The 20,264-nt window shown below is 39.5% G+C and overlaps 1 protein-coding gene across 3 annotated transcripts in view; it reads right to left on the reverse strand.

Annotated features, from left to right (window-relative positions):
* Nucleotides 1–337: 337 nt before the first annotated feature.
* The window catches only part of LOC101845234 (oxysterol-binding protein-related protein 9), a 44,953-nt gene continuing 25,026 nt past the window's right edge, over nt 338–20,264 (reverse strand). For all 3 annotated transcript variants that reach the window (XM_035969349.1, XM_013081637.2, XM_005096836.3), the window contains 9 exons: nt 19,358–19,520; nt 17,671–17,839; nt 17,019–17,103; nt 15,639–15,813; nt 12,642–12,738; nt 11,662–11,784; nt 10,762–10,853; nt 7,866–8,001; nt 338–7,097 (listed from right to left, as the gene is read on the reverse strand). In XM_035969349.1, the coding sequence (XP_035825242.1) occupies nt 6,999–7,097; nt 7,866–8,001; nt 10,762–10,853; nt 11,662–11,784; nt 12,642–12,738; nt 15,639–15,813; nt 17,019–17,103; nt 17,671–17,839; nt 19,358–19,520 (1,139 nt within the window). In that variant the 3' untranslated portion in view covers nt 338–6,998. The remainder of the gene's footprint in view (nt 7,098–7,865; nt 8,002–10,761; nt 10,854–11,661; nt 11,785–12,641; nt 12,739–15,638; nt 15,814–17,018; nt 17,104–17,670; nt 17,840–19,357; nt 19,521–20,264) is intronic.

A 20,264-nucleotide genomic window follows, 5' to 3' on the forward strand; every position in this document is an offset into this window, starting at 1 on the left:
GGGGGGGGGGGGGAGGGGGAGGTGTGGGGTGTATAAACCTACAGTTAGTACAAGTACTCAATGGTCCATCTAAGTGCACAACTCCGTATTGATGGCAGGACGCATGACTCCGACAAATGCCATTTAGTACTTTGGTGTGTGTTAGAGTCTAGCATCCAATCCATCGTTGTGGTCTACATTTTTAAAGAAAGCAATGAGTAGGGCCTACATTTGGCCTTGATACATGTACCACCACCACAATAAGTGAAAATTAGCAAATCGGCAGTCAGTTGGCATGTGTTCCTATTTGACCAGAACATGTTGAAATCAACTGCAAAAGCTAAACACTCACACCCACTACACAAAAGATAGGTATTTTATTGCAACAGTTCAGTTGTCCACCTCTCAAAAGTCAAGAAGCTGTATATCTTTGTTCATGATAATTGTAGAAAAAGAAAAAAATTTGAAAAAATAACAAGACAAAAATTGGAACAAACATATTAGGGCATGAAACAAACACTGAAAGTAAATGTCATGACGTGACGACAAGACTTGACAGGAGATGCATCAAGTTGCTTATTCTAACGAACAAGTACACCCAAGCTAATTTGACTATTTGTGAAGCGATGAGCAGTGAGTCAAATCACACCAAGCAACAGAAGGTGATAAGAACTTAGTGGGAACAACAAAAGGATGATTTTTGGGGGAGGGGTGGGGGGGCTTATTTTCTGGGTTTGTCTGCATTATTGTTTTTAGGGATATGTCTAGCATAACATCTTGATTATGAAATATTATTTCATCCTCCAGAGACAGACAAACACCCCCCCCCCTCCCCATACACACACATACACAACGATAAAATACAATAGGGGGTTAAGAAATATTTCACTAGTCTGTAATATATAGTTCTCATTTCAATAAGATATAAGTATTCTAAGAGATGATTAGTACGACCACACATCAGGTACAATTTCTGACCTACTTTTCTCAACATAGAAGATTGTCTCTTTCCCCAATGAGAACTTCATGTACTGTTGAGACCGTATACATGATTCCATAAAGCGTTAGGTGCTCACAGAAGGAAACTGTTCCACAAATCACAAAATGAACTGTTGCCAAATAGGGTGATAATCTACTCATCATTAATTACAAAAGCTCCAACATGTCCATCAGACGATGTAAAGAACTGGGAGCAAAAATATTATCTACTTCTCCAAGGATAAATTTTCAAAACCGACTCTCTTGAACACTTTACTTGGACTGACAGTTAAAAAAAGAATTGCAAGCATTTATCATTTTCAGTCAACGAGTCTCTCAAGCAATAGATCCATTCAGGAACTCGTTTCAGAAAAATGTCAGCCAAAAAGTTAGAGCTAACATTTAATGGCTGGTTTTTTTAATATCTAGAAAACACTAAAATTTATCAAAATAGTTTAAATTACAATCATCTGCCTCAAGTTAACAGGAGAGTGGCAAATTTGAAAAACAAATGCAATGAAAAGGCAGACAGTCATCTAAACAGGGGATCATCTCTAACCCAGGGGATGCGGATAATACAAGGGCATCATAACATGATTTAGATTCTATTTCGCAAAAGGTAGGGAAAATAATATTATGCGTAATGTTCCGGTTTCATTTTTTCAATTCAAAAGTACTCTGTGACATTTATTATTTCCATATCAAATATCGGTGCTGAAATAACAAAATATGAAAACAAGGCAAAAAAGTTAACTTTTCACTTCGTCATGAAATTTTTAAAAATAAAATAACTTGTAGTTTTAAAAATATGACAAAAAAGACAACAAATTATTTTTATATCTGCATAGAGTCAACCACTCTATAACTCCAGAACAAATCCCAAAGAAGATATTGACCAGTCATATTTAGCAACAAGCCATATGAGGAGAATTTGAAGATTACAGAAAACCCGCACAGCTCCGCCCCCATACGACAAAAGCTATGACAGAGCACAATACACTTGTAAAAACCAAAACAAACACCCAACATAAGAAATGATCAATAGATTAACAGAATGAGACACTATTATGTTATTTATGCATAATACAGAAACGTCGCACTGTACACATAACAGCAATATTGTACAGAGAACAGCAAAAGTGTACATAATCCCATATGTTTGTGACAGAAACGTGGGACAGAGGCATCCTGCACAAGACCAAGACACAGTTTGTATGGCAACGTCGTACAACACACCGCAATGACAATGTTACGCATATGACTGCAAGAAGAGTGTTTTTGGTTTCTGTAAGACACAAAGACCATCACAGAGAGAGGGCAGAGGTAAAAAAACAAACTTTGAAGAATGATAAAAAGGAAGAGACAGAAGAAAAATCAAGGTTGACTCCAAAAAAGACAGAACTCCCTCAACCCTGAAGTCTTTCCATTTACCTGCCAAGAGTCAAGACTTGTCTCCATATTGAGAGGCCAAAGGCATAAAATGTAACAAGTCAAACCAAAAGTGGTCTTCTGTAAAAAAAACAACAACTGGAGAGTACACACACTTTAGCTTAACTGGAGGACAAAACAGTGGCATTATGGCATGTGTGAACGCACAGATTTTTAAAAATCCATACATGTAAAATAAAAGATAATTACACATGTGATGCCAAACCCGCATCAAACATTCAGTGATTCACGGGAGATGGCCCAGTACATAAGAAATGCATAACTACTATATTGCACAGTTTTGAGCAGGCCATAAAATCATACTTTGAGGGTCACATGCTAATGATTCTGATTACGGAAACCAAAAAAACCCAACAAAGCAGAGCTCTTGAGCTTGCTTCACAAAAATACATGGGTCAATCTAGTATACATGGGTCAATCTAGAAGGAACACGGAATTTAAAAAAAAAAAGAATTAAAATTGTACCATCCCCATGTTTAAGGGAAGAGGATGAGGGAGAGAGAAGGGTAGGAGAACAGGGATAAAGACAGCATCTGAAGGGTTCCGTTGCAAAATGCACCACACACCAAATCTAGGCATTTCTGAAAAAGCCCACCCATTTCCTAAACTTATGATAAGAATAGTCGTGACAATGAATTTTTTCCCCCTCAAAATTCACTATTTCTCTCAATAATTAGCAATTCATTCATAGGCCTATTTTTCTTTTCAGGGAATAAGTTTTCCCTTTTTCTCACTTTTGATGCTCATGTAAATGGATAGTGCATTTTGCCCTGGAGCCTTTCATCTGAATTAATAATTAAAGTTCATGCAGGATCCATTTTCATTTTGAAAGGAAAGTTTATTTGTATGAGTAAAGAGAAGCACATCGACCCAATAACAGTCATATTGTGCCAGGAAAAAGCAAGAAAGACAGAGAGAAACATTAGGGGGGAAAGAAAAGAAGTAGGACCTACCAGTGGCACCCTCCAACTATCCACAATAAAGACACAAAGTCACCTTACTCTTTGATATACAGAAACACAATAAATTACAGCAACAATGAAAGACAAAAAAGTCTAATCTACATGATAGTATGAGTAGTATGGTGTGGGTTTAAGGCCATTCCAAAATTTTATGGATATTACCTAATAGGGGGGGGAAACCTTGGACAAGAAGAAAGGGTGGAAACCTTGAAAGTTCCCCAAAACACTTTGAACTAAAGAATGACTATTCAGGAGGGCAGGGGTGGGGGGGGGGAACTTGGGCCATCTGTATGACGTTCCAGCAAGGCTCAGATTAAGCTATCAGCACCATCCGATTGCTGTTGAAGGATGTTAACTATCACTAGAGAGGGAAAGAACTAGATGGGAAGCCGATTCCCCCACCTCATTTTCAACACAGCTTACAGACCCAATAAAAGGCAATAGCTAGATTGTTTATCCCACATAGGCCACTAGCCTGACCACAGCCGTACTTCATACTACTACTACTACTACATCATTTTCTACACAGCTTAGAGACCCTAGTATAAAAGGCAATAACTAGATTGATTATCCAACATCATTTTCCACACAGCTTACAGACCATGGTATCACAAATTGTAGATTTTACACTCAGGTACAGATGATGACACTTTGTCTTAATCAAAAAGCTGAAATGTTGAGCTTCTGTGTACGGTAAAAATTTAGAGACACTGGAATACCAAGTCATTGGGAAAAAAAATACAGCGAAAAACACCTGTCACAACCCCCCCCCCCCCCCCCACCCCCCAACAAATACCATTATCATAATATTTTTTTTCTTCTTAAAAACCAAGTTTTTCAGATGATTAATGATTCTATCTTAAAACACTAATGTCCTCTTATTGTTTCTGTTGTTATTGATATGAGAGAGTCAAACTTCACAATTGTCTTAAATAATAAATAACAATAATTGCATTTATATAGCGTATATATCCACACTCTAAAGTGTGCTCTATGGGATTTACAACTACTAGCTTCCAATCTATTCAAAAATGATTTTGGAAACATGGACTGAATATACTGTATCATTGAGAAGGCCATGTTGACCGACTCATACTGTCATAGATACACTCCAAACACACACGCTTTACGATACAAATGCACAGTTTCCTCGTAATCCGTACAACTACTACAGCAACAAACACAGGGCAGAAAATATCACAAAATCAGCAGTAATTCTATTCACAGGCATCACAAACCTCCAAACATGTGTCAATGGAATTTAGAGTCCAAGAAATTTTACAAAGCAGAAGGCATAATTCCCTGGCCAGGGCAACGGAATATTTGAAGGAAAAAAGAAATAAAGAAGAACAGAATAAGAATTAAAGCAAAAAACAAAACCCAAACGCAATTCATTTCTTTTTCTTTCACACGGTCACAAAGAAGTCAGTCTGTGCGTGTTAAAAAGAAACATGTTGACACAACACAACATTGGCCAACTAGTGAGAGGCAGAGTGAGAGAACAGACCAAAGTCCTAAAAGAAAAAGACAGAGTGAGAGAACAGACCAAAGTCCTAAAGAAAAAGACAGAGTGAGAGAACAGACCAAAGTCCTAAAGAAAAAGACAGAGTGAGAGAACAGACCAAAGTCCTAAAAGAAAAAGGCAGAGTGAGAGAACAGACCAAAGTCTTAAAGAAAAAGACAGATGTAAAACCTTCCACAAGCATCCAAGGAGCCACCCAGTTCGCATTTTAAAAAATTCATAAAATCACATTAACCTTTTCCAAACTGCACTGATCAACACAGCATTAGAAAAATCGGTAGGGCTGAATATCAAAAGATTTAGAGCAATCATTCTACACACAAAAAAATGATAATAATACTAGCTGAGTCTGCTTAATAGGCAGGACAAACAGATTCTTATACGCGCCTCAAAGATTAATGAAAAAAAGAAAAGGAAACACGAGCTATCCAGAGACAAAAGCAAAATGAAATTGAATCACTGATTCCCCCCGACACAAATTAAAAATTCTTCTCCAAAGCACTCACAGACAAGGACAAAAAATGAAGACAACAGGATGGCCATTGCCATACACGAGTGACTGAACTGTTTGAAATATTCTCATCAAGACAAACAATTTTTCCATAATCTCTAAAACGGCATTTGACAACAATCATCACAGTATGTAGGTCGAGGGCATAATATAAGAATTATTTTTTTAAAAACATAACATTAGAAAAACAAAATGTAAACGTATTGGGGAAACTTAAAGAAGAAAATGTTTTCACCAGTCTGAAGCAAGCACACTATAGGCAGTAGCCCTATCAAAAACAGGCTTGGAATCAGCAGTGCACTTCAAGCAGCCAGTGGCCATGAGAATTTCATGTCCACGGTCTGGTGTAAAGTAAGAGTAAAGTATCGCCCCCATTTTGAATAGCTGGACCTAATGGCAACATCTGGGGTCGCAGATATGGGGAGGTTTACACTTTATTCTCACCTGCCATATTCTATCCACCCTTTTGTGGATAATGGCCACTCACCTATGGATGAAATTCTCAAAGTATCCCTTCAATTGTCGCTATGTACTGGAATGTACGTCAAACTCCTCTGTATTCTTAATAGTTCATGACTCAGAACTAGACAAAAATGTGGGAAGTTCGTATAAAATATTGTCCATATATGAATAATGAAAATAATTACTTTCAGGCCCTGTGCAACGAAAGTTTCAATACTTTAAAAAAAAAACTATAAAAAAAAAGAAAATAGAAGGATGGGAGGGTACACTTCTCAACAACCAGCTGTCAAGTTCTTTCTTTTATACATTGTACAATCTGTCCTCATCTATACATCATCGATAATGAAACACACAGAATCTTAGTTCAAGCCACAGTATCAAGAACAGCATTAGCATAGCATCACACAGCACTTGCAAGACAAAAATAAATAAAACACAAACTGCTATGGGACATAAGCAATGGCTACCCACAGCCACAACAGCAGGGAGAAGGATATCATGCATAACAAACAAACCGTTCCATAGCCACATACAGCCAAACACAGAAGAAGCCACCGTTGGTTAACTTACAGATTTGATCAAATACAGCGATATCTTCAGGACCAGCATAAGTAGTTGATCTAAGCATGGCATACACTTGCTCTTTTGCAGAGCGACTTCACCAAAGTCCTTATACTGAACTCGGGGACTGCTGCGCATATTAACGACAGATAGTTCTCACCTTCAACCATCCTGATCTCTATACAAAAACAAAAAAAAATCCTAAAAACATTTACCCCCCCAACAAACACCAAAACCAAACAACATAAATAACAAAAAGAAACACCAACCCAAAATCCCCCAATACAAAACAAAGCCAACATACACCAAAAATAACCCAGGCCACTTCATATAGGGGCTGCCCATCACCAAGCATCTCACTACTGCAGGCCTAAGGCAGCTAGTCTAGAGCCAAGTCAAAGAACCCATCACAAGTCAATGACCTCTAAGGAATAAACAGGCTATGGGTAGACAGTCATCTAAACAGGGGATCACCTCCAGCCCAGGAGATGTAGACAAACCAATTACGATAAGGGTGCACGGGAGGAATATAATCTGACAAAAAGCATGAAAATCTGGTTCAACAAAAACTTAATTATTTCGGTTCCTTTCTGCTCATCAGCGGCGTTTTTTTCTTCACCCTTTTTACCAGGGGGTTGTCATAGACCCAGTGCTCTCCGACTTCGTGGAAAAACTGAAAGAAGAAAGCAAATGAAGCAATGGTGATGATTTAAGTGGTGGATGTTTGACTTAGGAATGCTCAGCACCAGCTTTTGGGTGGGTGCATGCGCACGCTGTTTGCATGTGTGTTTATAATGTGTGAGCTAAATCATTATTGAAATACTCACTTGTGCATCAGACATTTGAAAAACAAAGTACACTTTATCTCTGCATCAGCGAATGTGCACGTGCACACACACACACACACCATACACACACACGCGCACGTACACACACTTGCTCAAATTTAGGGATATAATGCCACCATAACAAACATGAGGTGTTCTAACAACTTTTTAATGTTTGGAAACAAGCCACCTCCTCCTCCACAATTTTTGCAATTCATTTCAAACCGATGAATCGTAGTCACTAAAAGACCATGGCCATGGCTGGATAATGGTTTTATTTCTCAGACTGACATGTCTGATGAAAATGTAAGGACTCTTGAAACCACAAGTATTCAGGCTTTTGGTCAAGCATACCGGTGCCAGGTTGTATTAGTATTTGCAGCAAAAACACACACTTTTATTTCTTCTTCTTCTATAAGTACCAAAAACAGCCTTCGGCACCATGGTTTTCCACTCATTTTTCTGCTCAGCCATTTCTAAAAAAAAACCTTCCATTATCCTGGTATTTTCACATTACCCAATTGTTCAATTTATTTAAACAAGATATTTTCGGTCTCCACCTGCCTATTTTGCACAAATTTTACAAACAGTAGATGGAGACTTGCACCACGTACCTTGGTTTCCCACTTGGCGCCCTGCTCCTTCCTCTCTTTAGCTTCGTCTCGCTGCCTCTGTTCCAGTCGTCGTTTCTCTTCGGTCGCTGCATCCACATTCTTCTCCTTCAGGTTCAGCGTCACTTTTCTCCACAATCTGACACACAATTATTATTTACAATAAGAATCCTATTTCTATGTCATTTTCTAACAGAACAGTGTGCCAACAAAAGGGTTAACAAGCAGAGCATTTATAACTACCATAAGGTCATTAAAAAAACAGACATAATATTTGTCAAATCATACAGAATATATAAAACACAGATTTCCTAAAATTAGATGTTGCATAGTAAATTAAAAACCCTTTCAGAACACTGTTCCCTCCCCCAAAAATTTTTTGGGCATAAATTTTCCAAAAGAGGGCTAAGATCTTTTCTATACAAGGACTCTGCTATGACATCTCCACACAGAAGATGGAGGATACTGAAAGACCTTCTCAAAGGAGAACTGGAAAATGGAGGTAAGATAAAAGCTCAAATCATATGCTCTTGGGTAATTAAAAGAAAATCAACACAATAAATGTCATTTAAAGCAGAGAAAAGGCATGATAGAAAGACAAAGCAACTGAGAGGAATGAAAGAAGTGGGACCTATCAGTGGCCCCATCCCACCACCTAATACAAAAATCAAGTCATCCTCTTCTACAATACTAAGATGTCCCAATTAACATCAACTTTAAGACCTGTGAAAAATTGACAGAAGAACAAAGCAGACACTAGAAATGAGCTCTTAAGTCGCATAACATAAATACACTAGACTTTGCATAGTAAGGTTACTTTTTGAGCCAGGTTTAAAAGGAGGATGTCGATGTTGACTGATGGAGAAGTCTTTTTACAAAAAATTTTGTTCTTTTAGTAGCAATGCCAATCGGGCTTTCCCGCGAGGCGAAAATTTGGTCCCCATTTACGGGCGATTTTGCGGACCCGGCCGAAGCGTAGGTGATTAACTTTGTCAACCTCGGTCTGCTCTATTTCCGAACCAATCCGAATGAAACTCGGCAACCAATCAGAAAATAGGGCAAACTAATAATATGTGGACGTTGAAGTTCGTACACATAAAATAACCTATACTTTTGGTGTCGGGAACACTTTCGTATCGTGTACACCGAAAACTATAAGGAGTTTGAATTTCGACGCTGAGATGGTAATAGATCTATCTATCCTCTATAGTGTGCTCAAATTTGAACGTTTTGTGTCAAGTAGTTGTTTAGACCCGATCATAAATGCACGACTACCCCCCTATCCAAAGCGGCTTCGCACGGAGACCGGCCATTTTCCCCTCACTCTCGTGGCAAATGTATGCGACCTACAAATCCCCGCATGACTATTCCGGGCCCGTTCATTGGTCACTTGAAATAGGGCAATGGCGCGCGCGCGCATCCGGTTGTTTTTCTCTCTATTCCCCTGTAACATCGCTATGGGGGTATTCCGAGGCGAGGTTATCTCGTCTCGGGGTGTTCGCGTCTCAACGGGGAAAAAGAATTTTTAATTGTACGGCATGCTAGATTGAATTAACTTATGTTTTACGGTTGGCATGGTCTAAAGTCATCATAAAAAGCTTTGCAATTATTTGGTCACGCTGCCGACATATATTCTTAAAGATCCCATGTTGTGATACGATGCTATAAATAAAATGGACTCATCCCGACACCCCTTTTTCGCAAAATCGTAATATGTACACCACAATTTTAATTATAACAAAATAACTATGAAATTGGTAGTAAATCTGACTGCAGAAATGATTTCTACACTCAAAAACACATCAGGTAGCCAAGTTTCTCTCGAACACTCCGATTAGTTTCCGAGATATCGTCGATTTTCTTACAGAATCTGCTACTGCGTGGTCCACTTTTTAGGAGTATTTTCCTATATGCGGGTCATCCATATTTTGCCGACCTTTACAATCCCATAACTTTTTAAATTTATGAACCGATTCTCAAAATTCAAGAAGCATAATTCTTAGAATTGAAAATTCTTTCTTAGGTACCAAAAAAAAGGGGGTAAAAGTGAAAATTTAAATTTTCATTGGCATTGCTACTTTTAGCAAGAGTTTTGCGGCACTTTCAACACAAAATGAATTAGCTCATATAAGTGCTGGAGTATAGTGGTGTTGCGTTACAGGAGGGTAACAAATACAAAAAAGGAGGAGGAGAGACGAAGACGATTGATGTTTGATAGGAAACAAGGAGCAGGCCACACCAGATCACCCATCAACTACCCTAGAGAAGGCTTGATAACCATTACATCGCAAATTCTGCTGGAACAGAGACACATAAATTTAAGAAATGAAAGAGATTTAGTTTTAGTTTTAATAAAAGTTTTACAACGCTTGCAACACATGAAGGTCATATAAGTGCCGAAGATTAGAAGTGTTACAAGAGCGTAACAAACACGAAAAGGGGGGGGGGAGATAGAGAAGATAGATTTTTTATAGGAAAGAAGGAGCAAACCACACCAGAGCACCCTCTAACCACCCACAAATGAAAGAGATTTGAGTTCTCCAAAAGAGAAATGCACTGACTTGGCAACAGCCATTTAGTGCAGGGGACAAACAAGACAAACAGCCAGAAACAACAGAGATAAAGAAGAGAAGTAAGAAGCAAGCACTGGTGCCTTCCAACCATCTGCTAAGCCAGTGAAGGAAAAGGAGGGAGAAACAAAGGTAAAAGGGTCAAGTGGTGGTCATAGAGCATTGCAGCAAAGTCTTACAGGAACCGGAAACACCTGTGTGTGTGTGCGTGTGTGCGTGCTTGTGAGTGTGTGCGTGTATTTGACTTCAATCTCAGAAAAAAAAAATCTTACTTTTCAAGACTCGAAGTGTTTATAATTGACTTTAAATTAACCAAAACAAATTCTTACTTTCTAGACTCGAACTCATCCTGCTGCTCCGGCGGCTTCACAATCTTCTTGATGATGGGCTGAGTCTTGGTGTCCACAAACACTTCATTTTTCTAACAGGGATGAGAATTTAAAAGAAAAAGCTCTTATGACATCAAAGGCTGATTTTTTGGTAAAGAAAAAAGTACAACCACACAATAATAGTTATGTAGTGCAGGAAAAGAGTAAGAGGCACAGACACAGACAGACATGAACAACAGAGGGAAAGAGCAGAAGAAACACTTAATAGTGGTTCCTGCCAACCATCCTCACACAGGTTGACAAAGCAGCTAAAAGATAAATAAGCTGCATGTGAAAAATACTGCAGTGCCTCGTTCAGTCATGTGGTGACAAAATAATAAAGTGGGCTCTTAAGCGGATTGCAAGGGAAACAACTCAGATCCAACACATCAGTTTCCATTGTTTATCTAATGATGAAATGTTGAACAGTACACGCTCCTGGCACCCAAAATAAGACAGAGAAGTTTTGTCTTAGGGCCTGCATTTTCAACAAAGTTCATTTTAAACAATTTTTAATACATATTCAAGAAATCCTTTAAGAAAAAGAGTAAACTTTTGTGATGCAGAACTGATGAATGTAACTTCTGCACTTCCCCTCTTTCATTTGTTTCTTTGAGTAAAGAAAAGCACATCGACACAATAAGGGGTCATTTAGTGACAGAAAAAAGTAAGACAGACAAACAGAAAGAGCTGAGGGACGGTAAAGAAGTAAAGTCTACCTGCTACCCCTCCCTCCAAAATGTTCACGCAGAAAATCCATGCATCAAATTAAAAAAAAAAAAGTTAAGACATAAGAGAAGTACCGCGCCACATCTGCACAAGGCCTCTACCACAACTCGCTGTTAGTGAAAGGTTACTCACCCCCGAGGCCCACTTGGCATACATCACACCATTCCACTCTCCTTCAATGGTCACAAAAGATTTCTTCTCATTTGGCTCAAATATATTTGCAACCACCCGATGCTTTCTGCTGCCGTAAAAAGGCTGAAAGAAAAAATAAACAGCACAGTTTGTTAGCGGGGTAGCAAGTATATGATTCACTGATGATTGGAAATGATTCTGCACGCAAACGTCTTTATTTGGAACAGGCTTACCTATCAGTTAAGGCTTTTCTCAGAACCTATATTACATATCCTGTAGAATGCGCACTGTAAACAGTAACCACTTCATTGTGAATATTCACAACTGCATGGTTTAGAACACATAAATGAACAGAAGCCAAAATCTGTACTGATCATTTCCTCGCTTATTCTAATTCCCCTCACAAGCAAAGTGAAAAATCAACAAGATTGATCAATACGCTCTTTTTGCAACAGGGCATCTTACAAATTATGATAACGAAATAGTGTCTCATGCTCATATCTATATCATATTTGTGAAAGTTCGTCACTTTGGTCGCCTAAAACTTTAGAACCACTTTAGTTGAAAAAATTAACGGTGGTCCAGAATCATATAAAGGGTGCACAGTTATATTGAGGAGTCTGAAGTCATTGTAGTTTAATTTTCAGTTTTTCATTAGTTTCGTTTAGATCTAATCTTGGGAAAGCCTGTCTTTTAAGACGTCATTGTAAACAAGTGAGGCTTCCGTTCACAAGCAGTGAACACTGGTTCCACAATGACATGACAATCGATTCTTTTGAGTCCGTTCATCGAACGGGTACCCAGATAGTCATTTACAATAGCACACAGTTGATGGAAAAGCAATAGAGATGAAATTGGTATAAAGACAATGAAAGAAAACCTTCACAAAAAGATGGCTGAGTTGCAATTTATTTCAAAACGACAAAGCAGCTTTGTGAAAGCCAAATAAAACAAAAAGAGATGACACAAATGTTGCGTACCTTGGTTTGGAATTCCACTAAGGAAGAGTAGCCTGACTTTGCACAATTGATGTTGATCTTGCCTCCCAGTTCCACCCAAGGCACCGTCAAGATGGACCTGAGGTGTAGTTTATTCACAATTAAAAGACAATTTGACAGCATTTTTAACTCCTCGTCTCGGACAAGCCGCCTCTTGCAGCTTGCAGTCGGAACCAGCATTATAGTTATTTTCGGCGACTGCCGAAAACAGGTCTCTCTTATCAGGCACTATTTCATAAGACGAAGAACTATCAAACTAAATAACCAATTGAGTGACATGTATGCAGACGCCCCACTCTATGGATCTCAGGGGGAAAATACCAGGATCTGGGGAAAAAATTGGCATCAACGACAAGTCACCACGCTGACTACCCTCAGTGTGTTTTGTGAGTTTGTGTGTGTGTGTGTATATTTAATCAAATGTTGCTTTTTCAAAATCCTGAAACATCAAGCAAACCTTAAGTTGACCCCGTCAACGGACGGTCCCCGACACACGCGGAACTCACACACCTAAATCATGTCATATGATGCAAACGTGTGACTGAAACAGTTCTACTGATGGGTCTTGATGGCGAGCCTGACAAAGTAGACCTTAGACGAAACTTGTTCGAAAGCAACAGCAAAACCATGAATAATATCATTTATTTGTATGTCGCAATTGTAACAGTTATCAGTCCATCATCAGAGAATTCTTAGTGGTAACAAAAGCCAAAAGCGAAAGTAGATCTTGAGAGTATCCCAAGTCGGTATGCCAAACCGATACTACTTCGATTATAGTCGAAATTACACAAGTGGGCAAAGATTCAACACAACTTGGGGCAAGTTAACTACTATATAATTAGGAAAATAATGCTCCGAGTTCCTGTAGGCAAAAAGTTCAACAAGTGCTTCCCGCGAAAGAAGAAGGCAAAGTAAGTTTTTTGGAAAAATCTGGCGCAACAGGCAGAACAAACAAATTCGGGATACATGCGATTGAAATCGGGATGCTTGAGATTTGAGGCAAAAAAATCGGGATATCCCAATTAAATTGGAATGAGTGGCAGGTCTGTGTTTGTCACTCTCAGATTTCGTACCAAAAGAAGGCTACGGCGGAATGGTGGGAAAACTCCCTCCGGCGATAAAGAGTAAAAGTATGAGCAGTTTAAGACTAACATGAGGAGCAGTTTATCCACAATTAAAGAGAACTTGAGCATAAAAGACTTTAACATGAGGAGCAGTTTATCCACAATCTAAAGAGAACTTGAGCATAAAAGACTATCATGAGGAGCAGTTTATCCACAATCAAAGAGAACTTGAGCAAAAAAGACTATCATGAGGAGCAGTTTATCCACAATCTAAAGAGAACTTGAGCATAAAAGACTAACATAAGGAGCAGTTTATCCACAATCTAAAGAGAACTTGAGCATAAAAGACTATCATGAGGAGCAGTTTATCCACAATCCAAAGAAAATATGCATGAAACTCTAACAGAATATTTCAGGAACAGTTTATTCACATTCAAAAGAGAACTTGGTCATTAAACATCACTTACAAGAGGAACAGTTCATCCATACACAAGAGAGAACTGGAAAATAAAACTTTTACATGAAGAGAACTTGGCCCACAACCAAATAAGCAAGCGTAAAAGTCAAAAGTTATCAAAAACTGGCATATGGAGGTACACTAATTGTACCTAGTCCATGGTGTGAACATGGGTTCTTAAACCCTACACTCTCTCCAGACATGCAGTTTTTGGGTGGATGATTTAGGCTTGAAAAGTAGGGCAGTTTGATTTCAGGGCAGCATCAGTGTCATGAAAATAAACTTTGTAGTCCTGAGACCTCCTGCTGTCTCCTTCAAAAATGAAGAAAAAAAAAAAAAATACCCCAGAGCTTCTGACAGGACCGTTTTTCCAAACAAGGGAAATCTGATGGAGGACTATACCCGTTTAAACTTTGGACCTCGACATTCTTCAAATCTCCATCCCCGCACTACCCAAATGTGGTTTGCCACTGGTGCACAGGCCTTACAGGATACTGATATATGGTCGCTTTGAAGGATAAGTGGGCTAACCCGGATTTCGGGGGTTTCCAAAAATCTTGACCTACACAAAAAGCGGGCATTGCCATACCTATAGGAGAAGTTTTGTTTCATTGGTGCGTACATTTGTTTGGTTATAGAGAAAACTCTCCTCGTCTTTTAAAGAAACTGAACAAGAGTCCAAAACCTTTACCTTCGATTTTCTCAAAACAACATTTTGGGGGATAGCCCCCTTGTACTTTAAAGCGACCACATAAGCCGTTGGAACAGGTTTCCAATCCTAACTGATTCCAAGAAATAAGCTCTGGGCAAGTCTACCTATCTAACCTGATACTATCAGTGATACCATCATAAAAGCCCTGGGACCTGTTTATCGATCAAACCTGATACCAGGAGATAAACTTTTCAAATTTACGGAACATACCCAGTAACAGGAAATAAGCCATGGTCCAGTTTACGGATCTTACCCAATATCAAGAAATAAACCGGGTGTTGGTCTACCAATTTTATCTCACACCATAAAATACGCCCTGGCCCCGTTTACTGATCTCATCTAATACCAAGAAATAACTTCAGGGCTGGTTCACTAATCAACATGTCATCTGATACCATAAATTAAGCTCTATATGCAAGTTTACTGATCTCATAAGAAACAGAGAAATAAGCAGCACAACCAGTTCATGGATCTCTCCTGACACCAAGAAGTAAAGCTCCAAGCCTGTCTACCTGACACCAAAAAATATGCTCTGGAAAGTTTACCGTTACCTGATGCAGACAAAAAATATCCACACACTGGTCTGCCAATCACACCTAATGCCAAGAAATAAGAAGCCTTGCCCCGGTTTACTGATCTTATTTGAAATTAAGAAATAAGTTCTTAACCTGTTACCCAATCCTCCTCCAGGTTCAAAGAGTAATTAACCTCTCTGCTCTAGTACCTCCAAAAGCCCATAGGCTCACCTGCCGTATCCACTGGGGAAGGACAAGGTATACTCCTCATCATAGTCCAGCACAGACAGCACACACTGACCAATCATGTGCACACCAATTGACAGGCCCAAAAACTTAGACTTGGTCCAGATGTAGCCATCAAGGGAGATGCGCTTGTTGTAGTTCTCCGAATAGAATGCTGAGACTGAAAAAAAACATCACTCCTAAATTTGAGTTTTGAGCTAAAAGCCATTTTTCAGTCAAATATCATCACTTTCAAAAGAGATGGTACCTATCATCACTTTCAAAACAAATGGCACTAATCAACTCTCTAAAAACAAACCCTATTTTTATCATCCCATTCAAAACAAACAGTATCTATTATCATCACTTTAAAAAAAATGTACTTTGTTGTGAAGTTGTGCCAACATCACCATAAATAAACACTACTGTTCATACAAATGACATCAAGCAAACAAATACTTTTCCAGGACGACTTTGCATATCTCTAAAAAACCAGCTTGATGTAAACTTATTTCAGGCAAACACAGGTTTCTCCCACCTAAATGTCTGTACACATGAATGATGAATTCCTATATTCAGGTAACACACCCTTTTGTACAGTAAATTAGTCACCAAACTGGGATGGAATAGAAGCCTCCACTGATAGCAAGCCCAGTACAACTGTTCTACACTAAATCTGGACTTTATTTTTTCAGTAACCTTACAGAACCAAGCTCACGCTGAATTTACCCTACTACCCTTTTGCACACAAAAAGCACGCCTCAAAGAAAGATGGTGCAAATCTAGCAGTCAACCCAAGGGAGCACAGGTGCACGGGGCCTGTAATCTTAAGTCGACACCTGCTCCAAAGGCCCAGGAGAATACAGACTGTGTGGTACAAACTAACGCAAGACAACATCACATCAAAATAAACATAATGTCATGGTCATAACACAGTTGCCTTGATCATTTTTGGTTGCTTTGAGAAAACTTTAAGAAGACAGTGATTACTTGAGTTAACCTAATACTGGGTGCCCATTGGCACGATCAGGTCGGGTCGAGTCATTGAGGGCGCAAAGAGGCTGTCGTGGCACAAATTGATTGCCCAAATCGTTGCCTAAAAAACAAACAGCGTTTATTTTCAGGTGACGAGTCAGGCGATCGACCCGAAAGGACCCGATCCAGTCCGCGTGGGCACCTGGTCTTACGAATTGAGCAAAAGTGAAAATGTCTGAATTATTAGATTTTTAGACTATGAATCAGAACCCTGGTATATTGTGGACACAAGAACCAGTATCTGGCATTGTTCGCCTACCAATGACTACAAACCAGGAAGAAAAAAATAATAATAAAAGAAACTGTGCTATGAACATGAGGAAGAGTTCTTTAGTTTCTAGTCACACTCACTTGGTGGGTGATGGGACACTTGCTCCGAGATGAATGATAAGTTGTCTTTTGTACACCATGGAGTTGGACCTTCAGGCGACACTTCCTGTTAGGTCAATTTTAAAAAATGAGGTCGTAATAATTTCATCAACGTTAGCTAATTTGACTTGACAACAATTACAAGAAAATCCAGCAAACCACTCCTCTCTTTCACTCTCCCTCCCATGTAAACATCCTGAAAAGGTAATTACTGAATTGGACAGAGAGAAAAAAGAGAAAGGTGTTCACCAGTAAATGATTGATTATACCTTTAAAATCTGCAGCTCCTTTATCTCTCAAACACTTTCCAGTCCGCCCCCCATAAAGGTTAGGTTGTTCAAGTAGTGACTTACACATGTTTAGGTAGCATATAAAGAACAATACAAAGAACTCTTCATACTTTTTCTAATGATGAAAAGTAACAATATGTGGCAAATAATGATTTCTGATGTCAGTTTCAGATCTAGCACTTGAAATAGAAGAAAAGTAACGGGTTAAGGAAATTACAAAAACCAATAACCTGCACATTTGTCAAAAGCAGAACATCTTGAATTCAGTCAAATTCATGGCAGGTTGAATCAAGGAAAATGATTTCAACAAATGATGAGAATTATGACAAGGCTAGGAAACTCACCGCAGATTCAGGGGCACCAGGTACATGCCAGTAACACTTGAATGTTTCTCCTATAATTGGGTTGTAAGGCTTTTTGGCAATCTCACTGGGTCGACCAGCATGGAAGGCTCCAAGATACCACCTGATCACCTGCACCATTCGCTCCTTTGGAGTGGTCATATCAGCAATTCTGGAGAGGGAAAGTTGAGAGGAATGTGTTTATAGACATGATATGCATCAAAACTGAAGTGGAAATCGACTGCTCGGTGAAAGACTCCATCAAACGTCACTTTTCAAAATGGTGTATGGCACATTTTACAGTAAGCTGTCGAAATGAGCGGTTTATCCATGGTGTCATGTTCTCACTCGGTAACTGGTTTCTTGCATATTTTGAAGATGAAAAATCAACATCTGTATTAAATCATGAGAATAGACACAAAAATTATCCCAGTTGCATGCCGACTCCTGATTCCAAATAGTTGCCCAATATCTTCCAGTTAACTGTTACAGTATAACACTTTCAAGGTAAAAAAACATTTGAGTTTGTTTTTGTTTGAGTAAAGAGAAGCACACGACACAATACAGTAGTCTCCACCTCAGATCCCGGTGCTCTGGAGCAAGGAATATGCATGATCTTAGGTGAACGGGACCTTAGCCAAAGCACCAAGGGAAGGATCCACGGTGACCCATGTTTAGGTCCACAACCAGAAAAGCGGTCTCCCTTTACTCTAAAATAAACTTACGTGAGTCCTGGATGAGTTTACGACTTATGGCTAGCAAAGAGTTGTCAGCCATGATGACCGATGAAAGTGGCATTAGACATGCCACTTTCACTTATCACGAGTCTCAAGATCTACACTGATCCAGTTGTTCCTCCCTTTTCCCTGTTCAAAATTTATAGCTTTCCATCTCTGAAAGAGTCCCCCCCCCCCCCCCTTATGTCATTATGCAACTTGCGGTTTAACCACATCAATTAAAATTCAGTCTGTCTCACAACTCACAAATTCGGGAGAAGAGACAACTGCGGCAATGGTCAGGGAAGAGTTAACAGTTCAATGTGATCCCGCCTGAAGCGAACCTGTAGGCGCTACTCATCGAGCATGTAAGTTTAGGTGGAGGGCTCAGATGCGAGTGTGATGGTTGGGGAAAAAACGTGTCCTCCAGTTCACACTTCGGTGTGATCCTGTCGGGGGGCAAACATTGTACCGTTTCATCGAGATTTACAATAGATATGTGATCATACTCAAGAGAGTGGCTGATTTGTGATGCAACGGACATTTCAATGATTGCAAATTTCCACTTTTAGTTGATCTTTAGTGCCCGCCCGGGTTTTTGTTCTATAAATTTTTTTTGCCCTAAAATCGGAAACTCCTTGCTCCAGGATCTCAGGGAAATAACAAATCTTTATGTTTAAGTGATTGCTCAAGACTCATCTGTTTAATTTTTAGTTAAGAGTGTGTTAGTAAGTGCTGGGCTCTTAGGTGGAGACTACTGTATATGGTCATTTTGTGCTGGGGAAAAGTAGGACAGACAGGAAAAAAACAACAGAGGGAAAGTAAAGAAGTAGGACCTACCAGTGCTGCCTCCAACCACCCACAGACAAGATTTGAGAGTAGGTCAGAAACCTTGTATTGTTCTGAGTACTGTCAAAGAAACTTCCTGTCAAAAACAAACAGTTTTTAAATGACAAACGTCACAGAATTCTCACTGGCAAAAGGAGTCCGGGTGAGCGAAAAAATCAGCAAACATTTCCAACAGCGAGCGCCTCTCCAGGATAAAAGTGGGCAGAACCACTTTGGTCAGGTCCATGCCAATGCGAACCTGGGACAACAGGTGACCTATGATGCTGCCGTGCTGTTCCATGGAGCCCACTGGTGGGAGAGAACAAGAGAAATGAGAGAGTGAGAGTGAAAGTGAGTGAATGGGGGAAGGAAGGGGATTGGAATGGGGGAGGGGGCACAACATGTAAGCTATAGATCCCCATAGGTTGAAAAGAACAAGAATGAAAAAGGCTAGTTTAACCCTTTGAGCCCTGACTTCCTGAGGCTACCATGCTCCTCAGCAGGTGACCTTTGATCCTGTTCCATAGCTGATGCTACTGGTGGGAGAGAACAAGATAAATGGTCGCTTTTATGCACAAGGGGGCTATCCCGCAAAATACTGTTTTGAGAAAATCGAAGGTAAAGTATTTGCCCCTTGTTCAGTTTCTTTAAAAGACAAGGAGTTTTCTCTATAACCAAACAAATATACAAATATACACAGCAATGAAACCAAACTTCTCCTATAGATAGGGCAATGCCCATTTTGGTGTAGGTCAAGATTTCTGGAAACCCCGAAATCTTGGTTGCCTGCTTGATCTTAAAAGCGACCAAATGAAAGTGAGAAAGTGAAAGTGAGTGAATGAGGGAAGAATGGGGATTGGAAAGGGGGGGGTGTTGTTTGTGAATAGCATCTAAAACTGGTGGTTCTGTGATTTTCCTTCCTTCCCGGGGTAGGAGATAAAGCAGAGGCTGTAGGTGCAATGCCACAAACAAAAACCCAACTCCATCACAGAGAGATTGTAAGAAAAATGAATGGGTATGTTGGTGTCTGTTGTATTATTTTGAGAAGTTGTT

Source organism: Aplysia californica, unplaced genomic scaffold (assembly GCF_000002075.1).
Source record: "Aplysia californica isolate F4 #8 unplaced genomic scaffold, AplCal3.0 scaffold00139, whole genome shotgun sequence".
In the NCBI taxonomy this organism is placed as follows: domain Eukaryota; kingdom Metazoa; phylum Mollusca; class Gastropoda; order Aplysiida; family Aplysiidae; genus Aplysia; species Aplysia californica.